Source organism: Scardinius erythrophthalmus (assembly GCF_964197995.2).
Source record: "Scardinius erythrophthalmus genome assembly, chromosome: 3".
In the NCBI taxonomy this organism is placed as follows: domain Eukaryota; kingdom Metazoa; phylum Chordata; class Actinopteri; order Cypriniformes; family Leuciscidae; genus Scardinius; species Scardinius erythrophthalmus.
The window spans coordinates 53,986,527-53,999,906 of record NC_138223.1 but is presented as its reverse complement, the minus strand read 5'-3'; the positions used below and the strand labels follow the sequence as shown (position 1 = coordinate 53,999,906).

Genomic DNA, 13,380 nt, shown 5'->3' with positions numbered 1-13,380 from the left:
GCATACTAATCACACTGTTCGAAAAGGGATACGTAGAAGCCCTAGGCTTATCAAGACCTACAAGACCTAATATTTTTCCTAGTAATAATGTATGATTTGCAAAAATGAAAACGGCTGCTTCTGTGTAGATGAGAGCATCAAATTGTAATGCGCGTTGTGCACACGCTACATTGATTATGGCCAAGCATGCGCCCTTAAAATAGCATGAATAACATGCGCAAAGCGCCACTGACTTTAGACTAGGTTTTTCCTGGTCACTGGCGGAATTGTTTTCTAAACCTGTAAAATAGCATGAGGGAACGTTTGCGCCGAAACACGCCTCCTCTTTGCGCTGAACCGCCCCGGGGAGCGCAAGTGTATTTGCTAGTTAACCGACGTGCTTCTGTGGAGGGAAAAGTCCGCTTTGCGCGGGTGCAAAATAGGAATGATACATGCGTCAGTGTACAAAGTCAATTGCGCTGGGTGCAAGATAGGGCCCCATATGTATTTTTGGGTAATTTTCATGTGGTCTCAGCATGAAATTTCTGAAACTGAAGTTCTTTGGTTTGATTAACAGTAAATGGAAAGCAATACGAGTGAGGCCGCTCACCTTCACATGATGAGTTTAGTCTTGCATCACGATCAAATCCTTCAGGACACGTGCAGTTATAAGAGCCAACGGTGTTCACACACACCAGACCATCTGTGCATTCAGAGGTCTTCTCAAGACACTCATTGATATCTGTTGGGGAAACAGTTGGTATTAATCATAGTGTTTTAATCATAGTAGTCATAGTAATCATAGTTTATCAGATAAACCCCTCTCGTACCCACACACTGTCCGGTTGATGCTGTGAAATTGGGTGGATCTGATTTAAATCCTTTATCACAGGTGCAGTAGTAACTTCCATGTGTATTGAAACACTGAGCGTTTTCGCCACACGGACTCCGCGTCTCACACTCATCTTCATCTGTAAGAGAGGCAGGAATCAAAATCGAAACGTTGTTACAAAGTTTAATAACTACGGTTACACAAATTCCCTCTTTTGAGTGACATACAGAGCATTGACTGTGTATTATGCACATTATGAAAAAGACATTGTATTAAAACACACAAGGTTCTCATTACCGACACAGGTCTTATTTTTTTATGTTTTGAATCCATCGCCACATATACTGCAGTCAGATTGACCCGTGTTCACTCTGAAGGAATCACTCACAATGGCTGTGCACTTGTAATGACACATCAAGGATGTTAAGAGGCTAAAAGCAGGTTTAAAACTTGCCCCATTGAAGTCAACAGGGTGCAAATTTTAAAAAGAGGATAACACGATGTAGGCAACACCGATTTGTCGTTGTTCTCTGTATTGACAGCACTCCAAATTTACAAAAAAAATGAGCTCAATGTTAAAATTGACCGGAGTTCTCCTTTAATATGATTGTAAGCTCGCACTCGATAAGCCCAAAGTCCGGCATCCGACCAGCGCGGAAGGTCTCTTCTTTTCTCGTAGCAAAGTATTTTTGATTAAATGAAATACATTTGGAAATGTATTCTCGCATTATTTCATCTGACTCCATAAATGAAAAGGTTTTAATGATATCTGTGGATCATTAATTGTGAGTGAATGTTTGACTATTCTTTTTAACTCTTTAATGAAAATAATGTCAAAGTCAGTTAGAATAATTAAATGTAACAATTTATTATGTCAGGTAAATGTATCATGCCAATTTCATTATCAATTCAAAGATAATCGATACAAAACATCAAATGCTCTGGAATATATATGTGCAAAGGGACAATCTCGATCGCACCCTTCTCTAGTAGGGTGTCGACCTCCGCTGTCATGACAGGGGCATTGCCACCGACCATAGTGAAGCGGACTCCCCTGAAGCGGGGAGGAGACCGCGCAAACTGAATCGCGTAGCCGAGCCTGATGGTTCTCGCGACCCACCGGGACAGTCTGGGAAGCTCTAGCCAGGCCTCCAGAAAGTACACCAGCGGGGTCATACGAACCACAGACGTACCGTCGGTGGTGCAGCGAGGCGGAATGACCGGCCCAGGCGAGGGTGGCATAGCGGCCCTGTGTGGGGGCACGGTCATTAGCCGCGTCCTGCCAGAGGAGGCCAGGGGAGGACCAGCGTCCCACGGGGGCGTGCTCTGGCAGAGGTCTGGCGACAGAGGGGGATGAGAGGAGCGTGGCCCGTGGGCTGCGCATGCTGTCATCCGAGAACTCTGTGACAGAGGGGGACGATAGTGGCGGGACCCGTGGGCGGCGCGCACTATGGTCCGAGAGCTCTGTGTGCTCAGGATTGGGGGAATCAGTTCTTTATTTAACCACATTAGGGTACTGCTCGTCGTTGGACGAGCAGCGGGGAGTGGAGAACAAAAGATTCTCCCCCGGCCCTCCACCGGGGGAAGGAGTGGCCCTGCTACCATCTCCTGTAAAAAACTGACTGCCAATCCTGAGCAGCCCGTCTCAGGGGCGCCGCTTAGTCTGGCGTTTAGCCGGCCGCGGGGCCGGAGAGGGCTGTGGCGCCTTCCTGCGGCTTCCTCCACGACGCGGCCCGGGTGGAGGCTGCTGCTGGGGCCGTGCGGGAGGGGCGGGAGCCGCAGGAGGGCGCCCTCGGCGGCGAGCAGGCTGAGGATTCTGTGCCGACGGCTGGGTGGAGGCAGCAGCGGGCCGTCGGGGCAGAATGTGCTTTATCGCCTCAGTCTGATTCTGAGCGGTCGAGAACTGTTGGGCAAAGTCCTCGACCACACCGCCGAAGAGGCCGGCCTGGGATATGGGGGTGTCGAGCAGACGAATCAGCCAGGTTCAACCACATGTGTCTCTCCTGGACCACAGCTGTGGACATCACCTGACCCAGGGAGCGTGCGGTCACCTTCGTCGCTCGGAGAGCAAGGTCGGTGGCGGCACGCAGCTCATCAAAGAGCCCTGGGTCAGCCCTGCCCTCGTGCATGTCCCTGAGCATCTGGGCCTGATAGACCTGCAAGATGGGCATGCAGAGAGGCAGCTGCCTGTCCCGCCGCTCTGTAAGACTTCGCCACCAGGGTAGACGAAAATCTACAGGCTTTGGACGGGTGCTTAGGGTCGCCCCGAGAGGAAGCGCTTGACGGACACAGCTGCATCGCGACAGAACGCTCCACCGGGGGAACCCCAGTGTACCCACAAGCAGCAGCTCTATCGAGGGGTGGGAAGGCGGAGAAGGTCGACGAACGATCGCGGGAAGACAATGGTGTCTTCCAGGACCGCGTGACCTCCTCATGCACATCCGGGAAGAAAGGTATTGGGGTTGGACGCCGACGGGGATCGGACCAGCGGACCAGTTTCCGTAGAGGGACCAGTGGTCTCAGTCTGGACACTCGCGGGTACCAGTGCTGGAGAGGGGGGTGTGGACCGTGGACGAGTCGGCGGTTTGTTCCACACCGTTACCCTCAGGTCACCCCGGCCACCAGCCGAAGTACAGCCTCCCGGGGAGACCGTAGATCGGGGTGTGGGTGGGGGGACTCTCGCTCGAGTGAGCTCATTGAGTCTCGACCGAAGCGCGGAGATAGTCATGTTCCCACAGTGAGAACATGAATCATCCACAAACGCGGCTTTAGCGTGATCAATGCCCAAACACACAAAGAAGTGATTGTGCCCATCAGAATTAGACACAATGCGACCGCAACCAGAAGTGCACGGGCGAGGCATCTTTAAAAAGACGTGCCGCGTGCAAGCTCTTTTGTGAGAGGAAAAACTCTGCGGATGTTGAAGTGGCCAGGGAGAAACACAATATCTGTCAGATCACTGATCAGATCAGCAGGGTAATGTGCACTCGCTGGAATCGCCATCACACCAACACCGGAGAGTTCGCTCGTCTCGAAGATGAAGAGATAAAGAGTAACTCAGGATTCAGGCTTCTATGTGGAGAGAAGAATAGCTCTCGGCTCCGAAGCGAAAACATATCTGCATGTTTCCGGCGTACTTCCTTATATACCCCCAGAGGGGGGCAGACCTACGCTATGCAAATTCCGCAGACCCATGGTATTTCATTGCCATTGGCTCGTTTTATATACTCGAAGGTGATAGGCTTTCTAAGCGAAACCCCATCCGTCGTCATCCGACGTAACTCGGAGTGACCACGAAAGGGAACACAAGTATCAAGTGCGAAACGCAAGTAACTTTGTGGGCGGGTTTCGGGTGCTGTTGCTATTATACCGACAGGATAAATGACTCTTGCGCCCGATGCAAATCTAAAATGGGTTGGTCTGAAGTAGCTTCATTATTCATACGTGTGGTTTGGGCATAACGTGAAATAAACCAATCAGAGCGTCATCTCACATTCCCTTTACGAGCAGACGCGCTTGTTCCATGGTGGATTTGCCAGGCGCACGCCAGGAGCGGTTCACAGCCGAGGAGACTGACGTTCTCATCAGGGCCGTAAAACACAGAGAAGTGAAGCTGGTGGTTAAACAGGCGTATGATAATTTGGGTAAATGTGTAAGCTAGATTTATGCTTTTATAAGAAACTATCTATCTATCTATCTATCTATCTTTTGTAATAATGTATGATTTGCAAAAATGAAAACTGCTGATTCTATGTAGATGAGAAAAGCAAAGTGTATGCGCGTTGTGCACACGCTACATTATGGCCAAGCATGCGCCCTTAAAACAGCATATGAATAACAAGCGCAACGCATGTTTTTCCTGGTCAGTGGCGGAATTGTTTTCTAAACCTGCAAAATAGCATCAGGGAACGTTTGCGCCGGAACACGCCTCCTCTTTGCGCTGAACCGCCCCCGGGAGCGCAAGTGCATTTGCTAGTTTACCGACGTGCGTCTGTGGAGGGAAAAGTCCGATGTGCGCGGGTGCAAAATAGGAATGATACATGCGTCGGTGTACAAAGTCAATTGCGCTGGGTGCAAGATAGAGCCCCTCATGTTTCAAGTTTCATTCAATTATATGCTTAATTTATAAATGCATCACATAGATCTTGGATGGTTATAATCAGGGTCAGATATTAATCAGGGCTTGAACTAGGTAAAAAAAAATCCTCTGTTTTTATCTGACATCTAATAATTATCTAGGCTATGCATATTTAGTTATGGGTTTAAACACCATCACTGCAAACAAGATATGTTCCAAGAATATTTTCCATTAATTTGTAAAAATGTCATTTCTGAAAGTTCTCTGAAAGATCAAAACGTCCAGTTTTTTAAATGTTTTGAAAAAGGTTGAGGGGAACATTCCATTTGATCATTTTGCAGTTGGTATTAATCATAGTGTTTTAATCATAGTAGTCATAGTAATCATAGTTTATCAGATAAACCCCTCTCGTACCCACACACTGTCCGGTTGATGCTGTGAAATTGGGTGGATCTGATTTAAATCCTTTATCACAGGTGCAGTAGTAACTTCCATGTGTATTGAAACACTGAGCGTTTTCGCCACACGGACTCCGCGTCTCACACTCATCTTCATCTGTAAGAGAGGCAGGAATCAAAATCGAAACGTTGTTACAAAGTTTAATAACTACGGTTACACAAATTCCCTCTTTTGAGTGACATACAGAGCATTAACTGTGTATTATGCACATTATGAAAAAGACATTGTATTAAAACACACAAGGTTCTCATTACCGACACAGGTTCTATTTTTTTATGTTTTGAATCCATCGCCACATATACTGCAGTCAGATTCACCCGTGTTCACTCTGAAGGAATCACTCACATTGGCTGTGCACTTGTAATGACACATCAAGGATGTCAAGAGGCTAAAAGCAGGTTTAAAACTTGCCCCATTGAAGTCAACAGGGTGCAAATTTTAAAAAGAGGATAACACGGTGTAGGCAACACCGATTTGTCGTTGTTCTCTGTATTGACAGCACTCCAAATTTACAGAAAAATGAGCTCAATGTTAAAATTGACCGGAGTTCTCCTTTAATATGATTGTAAGCTCGCACTCGATCAGCCCAAAGTCCGGTATCCGACCAGCGCGGAAGGTCTCTATGTGTTACTGTCTTTTCTCGTGGCAAAGTATTTTTGATTAAATGAAATACATTTGGAAATATATTCTCGCATTATTTCATCTGACTCCATAAATGAAAAGGTTTTAATGATGTCTGTGGATCATTAAATGTCAAGTCAAGTCAAGTCAAGTATATTTGTATAGCGCTTTTCACAATACAGATTGTATCAAAGCAGCTTCACAGTATTAAATTAAAATAATACAACAAGGTTTGTTTCTAGTGGAATTTATTGATTGATAAAATCAAATTAAATATCCCCAGAATATCCCCAACTGAGCAAGCCAAAGGCAACAGTGGCAAGGAACCGAAAAACTCCATCAAGTGACCTAATGGTGTCCTAAAACTCCATCAGGTGACCCAATGGAGGAAAAAAAACCTTGGGAGAACCCAGGCTCAGTCGGGGGCCAGTTCTCCTCTGGCGTTTATTAACTAGAGGCCGGATTGTAATTTGAACTGTAAGATTAAAAATATTATATGAATGCCTGGCTGAAGAGATGCGACTTTAATCTAGTTTTAAACTAGATTCGCTCAAATGTGAGCGAATGTTTGACTATTCTTTTGAACTCTTTAATGAAAATAATGTCAAAGTCAGTTAGAATAATCAAATGTAACAATTTATTATGTCAGGTAAATGTATCATGCCAATTTCATTATCAATTCAAAGATAATCGATACAAAACATCAAATGCTCTGGAATAAAGAGAAGAGATGCGAACCCGACATTATACATAAAGCTGAGAATCTCACTGTCAGCCTCTCAGGCTAATCTGAGATACAGAAAGGCCACGGTCTTCTCGTTGTATTTCAGTATATAGACAGAACTTCTTTCACATGGAAACATCTGCTAACAATGGGAATTTACATTCAGTGTTGACACCTTTTGGGGGGTAGGAGACCATTTGTCTAGAGACCACCTTCCTTTGTGTGCCAGCTATCTCTAAACTCTTAAAAACCTTATTACCTTTTGTTTTACTTATTTGGAAATGGGACCTTTGTACCAGTCGCACTAATGGCAGAAAAAAATATATAAATCATTGATTCTACTTTGTTATATTTAAAAAATGTATTTCTATAAAAGCCTACTGATATATACGCATGAAAAAGTGAGGGTACACTTGAGATCATCACTGTTTTAGGCCTATATAATTCCTAAAAGACATTTCAAAAATTCAGGCATTTCAAATGATACCAAACATGTATAAAACTCGATGATAATTATCGTCATCAAACCATATGTATTTTTGGGTAATTTTCATGTGGTCTCAGCATGAAATTTCTGAAACTGAAGTTCTTTGGTTTGATTAACAGTAAATGGAAAGCAATACGAGTGAGGCCGCTCACCTTCACATGATGAGTTTAGTCTTGCATCACGATCAAATCCTTCAGGACACGTGCAGTTATAAGAGCCAACGGTGTTCACACACACCAGACCATCTGTGCATTCAGAGGTCTTCTCAAGACACTCATTGATATCTGTTGGGGAAACAGTTGGTATTAATCATAGTGTTTTAATCATAGTAGTCATAGTAATCATAGTTTATCAGATAAACCCCTCTCGTACCCACACACTGTCCGGTTGATGCTGTGAAATTGGGTGGATCTGATTTAAATCCTTTATCACAGGTGCAGTAGTAACTTCCATGTGTATTGAAACACTGAGCGTTTTCGCCACACGGACTCCGCGTCTCACACTCATCTTCATCTGTAAGAGAGGCAGGAATCAAAATCGAAACGTTGTTACAAAGTTTAATAACTACGGTTACACAAATTCCCTCTTTTGAGTGACATACAGAGCATTGACTGTGTATTATGCACATTATGAAAAAGACATTGTATTAAAACACACAAGGTTCTCATTACCGACACAGGTCTTATTTTTTTATGTTTTGAATCCATCGCCACATATACTGCAGTCAGATTGACCCGTGTTCACTCTGAAGGAATCACTCACAATGGCTGTGCACTTGTAATGACACATCAAGGATGTTAAGAGGCTAAAAGCAGGTTTAAAACTTGCCCCATTGAAGTCAACAGGGTGCAAATTTTAAAAAGAGGATAACACGATGTAGGCAACACCGATTTGTCGTTGTTCTCTGTATTGACAGCACTCCAAATTTACAAAAAAAATGAGCTCAATGTTAAAATTGACCGGAGTTCTCCTTTAATATGATTGTAAGCTCGCACTCGATAAGCCCAAAGTCCGGCATCCGACCAGCGCGGAAGGTCTCTTCTTTTCTCGTAGCAAAGTATTTTTGATTAAATGAAATACATTTGGAAATGTATTCTCGCATTATTTCATCTGACTCCATAAATGAAAAGGTTTTAATGATATCTGTGGATCATTAATTGTGAGTGAATGTTTGACTATTCTTTTTAACTCTTTAATGAAAATAATGTCAAAGTCAGTTAGAATAATTAAATGTAACAATTTATTATGTCAGGTAAATGTATCATGCCAATTTCATTATCAATTCAAAGATAATCGATACAAAACATCAAATGCTCTGGAATATAAAGAGAAGAGATGCGAACCCGACATTATACATGAAGCTGAAAAATCTCACTGTCAGCCTCTCAGGCTAATCTGAGATACAGAAAGGCCACGATCTTCACGTTGTATTTCAGTATATAGACAGAACTTCTTTCACATTGAAACATCTGCTAACAATGGGAATTTACATTCAGTGTTGACACCTTTTGGGGGGTAGGAGTCCATTTGTCTAGAGACCACCTTCCTTTGTGTGCCAGCTATCTCTAAACTCTTAAAAACCTTATTACCTTTTGTTTTACTTATTTGGAAATGAGACCTTTGTACCAGTCGCACTAATGGCAGGAAAAACTTTGTTATATTTAAAAAATGTTCTTTCTATAAAAGCCTACTGATATATACGCATGAAAAGGTGAGACACATGCTCTTGAGACACATGCTCAGAGAGGCTTACAGTGGAAATACATATGTGGGGGTCGCCCAGAGGGGGAACCATGCACATGGAGGCACCTAGCCAAGCGCGAAAGCTGCCAGTGGCATAACTCTGGCGTTGACGTCGTCAGTGCTTGAGGAGACTCAGGGCTTATTAGGCTCACCTGAAGAGAATATCGCACGTATCCCGTCCGTGGAGAAGAATGGCGAGCAAGCGAAGACACCTGAGCAGAATCTAGTACCGGCTAGTTGAAGCGAGTACATGAGAAGAAACTGGCTCCACTCGGAGATTATAGAATCTCGCGAATGTGTTAGGTGTCGCCCAGCCTGCAGCTCTGCAGATGTCTGTTAGCGAGGCGCCATGCGCTAGAGCCCAAGAGGATGCCACACTCCGGGTGGAGTGGGCCGTCACACCAAGGGGGCACGGTCGACCTTGCTGCTGGTATGCCAAAGCAATGGCATCCACTATCCAGTGGGACAACCATTGCTTGGAGAGAGCCTTTCCATTCAGCTTCCCACCATAACAGACAAAGAGCTGGTCTGAGGTCATGAAACACTGCGTTCTGTCTACGTAAGCATGGAGGGCGCGCACTGGACAGAGCAGTGCCAAGGCTGGGTCTGCCTCCTCCAAGGGCAGCGCTTGCAGGTTCACTACCTGGTCTCGAAAGGGTGTGGTAGGAACCTTGGGCACATATCCAGGCCGGGGTCTCAGGATCACGTGAGAGTTAGCCGGCCTGAATTCCAGGCACGCTTCCTCAACCGAAAATGCCTGCAGGTCCCCTACCCTCTTGATGGAGGCCAATACAACCAGGAGCGCTGTCTTAATTGACAGAAACCTAAGCTCTACTGATTGCAGAGGCTCAAAGGGAGCACTCTGCAGGGCAGTTAAAACCACTGAGAGGTCCCAAGAGGGTACGAGGGGAGGACGAGGAGGATTCAGTCTCCTCGCTCCCCTCAGGAACCTGATGATCAGGTTGTGCTTTCCCAGAGACTTACCATCAACTGCGTCATGATGTGCGGCAATAGCGGCAACATACACTTTCAGGGTGGAGGGAGACAGCCTTCGCTCCAACCCTTCTTGCAGGAAGGAAAGCACGACACTGATCGGGCATTTCGATGGTTCTTGATGTTTAGAAGAACACCAGTTGACGAAGAGGTTCCACTTCAACGCATAGGCATGTCTTGTGGACGATGCTCTAGCGGAAGTGATGGGAGCCACCACCGCTGGTGGTAGGGTACTCAAACCTGCCTCGTCCCGTCCAGGAGCCACACGTGGAGGTTCCAAAGATCGGGACGAGGGTGCCAAAGGGTGCCCCGTCCCTGAGAAAGCAGGTCCTTCCTCAGGGGAATTGGCCAGGGAGGTGCTGTCGCGAGAAGTACTACTGAGAACCAGGTCCAGTTGTGCCAATACGGGGCAACCAAAATGACCTGCCCCTCGTCCTCCCTGATCTTGCGCAAAGTCTGCGCAAGGAGGCTCACTGGGGGAAACACATACTTGCGTAGGCCCCGCGGCCAGCTGTGCGCCAGTGCATCCGTGCCGAGCGTGCCCTCGGTCAGGGAATAATACAGGTCCCAGTGGGACGAGTCGTGGGAGGCAAACAGATCTACCTGTGCATCCCCGAACTGATCCCAAATCAGCTGGACCGTCTGGGGATGGAGTCTCCATTCTCCAGCGAGAGGCCGAAGCCGAGACAGCTCGCCGGCCGCCTGGTTCAGGTCTCCTGGGATATAAATGGCTCGAAGCGACCTCAGATGCTTCTGACTCCATATGAGGAAGTGGCGAGCGAGTTGCGACATACGGCGGGAGTGTAGACCACCTTGATGGTTGATGTACGCTACTGTCGCGGTATTGTCTGATCGGACTAGTACGTGCTGACCCCTGAGCAGCGCACGGAAGCGGTGCAGGGCGAGTCGTACAGCCAGCAACTTGAGGCAATTGACATGCCAAAGGCGGTGGGGGTCCTGTCCAGTAGCCCGCAGCAGCATGTCCATTGCACATGGCTCCCCAGCCCGTGGTGGAGGCATCTGTTGATACAACAACATGCCGGGAAACTCGTTCTAAGGGCACTCCGGCCCGTAGAAAACTGAGGTTCGTCCACGGGGTGAAGGTCTGACGGCAGGCTGGAGTCACTGGGACTTGGAGCGTGCCGTGTTGCCATGCCCACCTCGGGACTCGATTGCGAAGCCAAAGCTGAAGCGGTCTCATATGAAGCAATCTGAGCGGCGTTACTGCGGCTGCGGATGCCATATGCCCCAGGAGCCTCTGAAATAGTTTCAGTGGAACCACACTCTTGTCCTCGAATTGGCGAAGACAAGTCAGCAGTGACTGCGCACGCGTGCTCGTAAGCTGTGAGCACATGGCGACCGAGTCGATCTCCATACCGAGAAAAGAGATCCTCTGCACGGGGCAGAGTTTGCTCTTCTCCCAGTTGACCCGAAGGCCCAGACGAGCTAAGTGTTGGAGCACTAGGTCCCTGTGTTCGCAAACCTGATCTCGAGAGTGAGCTAGGATCAGCCAGTCGTCGAGATAGTTCAGGATGCGAACCCCGTGTTCCCGGAGGGGAACAAGGGCTGCCTCGACGACCTTCGTAAAGACGCGAGGAGACAGGGCTAGCCCGAATGGGAGAACCGCGTACCGGTATGCCCGCCCCTCGAACGCAAACCGCAGGAACGGTCTGTGTCGAGGTAAAATGGAGACATGAAAGTAGGCCGTCCTTCAGGTCGATCGCTGCAAACCAATCCTGCGGCCGCACGCACTGGAGGATGCATTTGGCCGTGAGCATCTTGAACGGCAGCCTGTGAAGGGAGCGGTTCAAGATGCACAGGTCGAGGATTGGCCGTAACCCACCGGATGTCTTCGGTACAATGAAGTAAGGGCTGTAGAAGCCGGACCTCATTTCGGCTGGAGGGACAATCTCGATCGCACCCTTCGCCAGTAGGGTGTCAACCTCCGCTGTCATGACAGGGGCATTGCCACCGACCATAGTGAAGCGGACTCCCCTGAAGCGGGGAGGAGACCACGCAAACTGAATCGCGTAGCCGAGCCTGATGGTTCTCGCGACCCACCGGGACAGTCTGGGAAGCTCTAGCCAGGCCTCCAGAAAGTACACCAGCGGGGTCATACGAACCACAGACGTACCGTCGGTGGTGCAGCGAGGCGGAATGACCGGCCCAGGCGAGGGTGGCATAGCGGCCCTGTGTGGGGGCACGGTCATTAGCCGCGTCCTGCCAGAGGAGGCCAGGGGAGGACCAGCGTCCCACGGGGGCGTGCTCTGGCAGAGGTCTGGCGACAGAGGGGGATGAGAGGAGCGTGGCCCGTGGGCTGCGCATGCTGTCATCCGAGAACTCTGTGACAGAGGGGGACGATAGTGGCGGGACCCGTGGGCGGCGCGCACTATGGTCCGAGAGCTCTGTGTGCTCAGGATTGGGGGAATCAGTTCTTTATTTAACCACATTAGGGTACTGCTCGTCGTTGGACGAGCAGCGGGGAGTGGAGAACAAAAGATTCTCCCCCGGCCCTCCACCGGGGGAAGGAGTGGCCCTGCTACCATCTCCTGTAAAAAACTGACTGCCAATCCTGAGCAGCCCGTCTCAGGGGCGCCGCTTAGTCTGGCGTTTAGCCGGCCGCGGGACCGGAGAGGGCTGTGGCGCCTTCCTGCGGCTTCCTCCACGACGCGGCCCGGGTGGAGGCTGCTGCTGGGGCCGTGCGGGAGGGGCGGGAGCCGCAGGAGGGCGCCCTCGGCGGCGAGCAGGCTGAGGATTCTGTGCCGACGGCTGGGTGGAGGCAGCAGCGGGCCGTCGGGGCAGAATGTGCTTTATCGCCTCAGTCTGATTCTGAGCGGTCGAGAACTGTTGGGCAAAGTCCTCGACCACACCGCCGAAGAGGCCGGCCTGGGATATGGGGGTGTCGAGCAGACGAGTCCGCTCGGCCTCCCGCATATCAGCCAGGTTCAGCCACATGTGTCTCTCCTGGACCACAGCTGTGGACATCACCTGACCCAGGGAGCGTGCGGTCACCTTCGTCGCTCGGAGAGCAAGGTCGGTGGCGGCACGCAGCTCATCAAAGAGCCCTGGGTCAGCCCTGCCCTCGTGCATGTCCCTGAGCATCTGGGCCTGATAGACCTGCAAGATGGGCATGCAGAGAGGCAGCTGCCTGTCCCGCCGCTCTGTAAGACTTCGCCACCAGGGTAGACGAAAATCTACAGGCTTTGGACGGGTGCTTAGGGTCGCCCCGAGAGGAAGCGCTTGACGGACACAGCTGCATCGCGACAGAACGCTCCACCGGGGGAACCCCAGTGTACCCACAAGCAGCAGCTCTATCGAGGGGTGGGAAGGCGGAGAAGGTCGACGAACGATCGCGGGAAGACAATGGTGTCTTCCAGGACCGCGTGACCTCCTCATGCACATCCGGGAAGAAAGGTATTGGGGTTGGACGCCGACGGGGATCGGACCAGCGGACCAGTTTCCGT

General features: G+C 49.2%; 1 protein-coding gene across 1 annotated transcript; it reads right to left on the bottom strand.

The window, feature by feature from the left end:
* On the bottom strand, positions 1 to 9,055 carry LOC308687529 (uncharacterized protein). Its single transcript, XM_081360128.1, has 5 exons — positions 7,553 to 9,055; positions 7,333 to 7,464; positions 5,304 to 5,444; positions 810 to 950; positions 1 to 721 (listed from the first exon to the last, which is right to left on the bottom strand). Exons 1-5 carry the CDS (start codon positions 7,806 to 7,808, stop codon positions 501 to 503), a joined length of 891 nt encoding a protein of 296 aa, XP_081216254.1. The 5' UTR covers positions 7,809 to 9,055; the 3' UTR covers positions 1 to 500.
* Positions 9,056 to 13,380: the final 4,325 nt, after the last annotated feature.

Coding starts and splice junctions, on each gene's coding strand:
- LOC308687529 (XM_081360128.1), bottom strand. CDS start 7,808: ATGTGCATAATACACAGTCAATGCTCTGTATGTCACTCAAAAGAGGGA. Junction 7,465..7,552: donor ATCAACCGGACAGTGTGTGG/GTACGAGAGGGG, acceptor TTTCCCCAACAG/ATATCAATGAGTGTCTTGAG. Junction 951..5,303: donor ATCAACCGGACAGTGTGTGG/GTACGAGAGGGG, acceptor CCTCTCTTACAG/ATGAAGATGAGTGTGAGACG.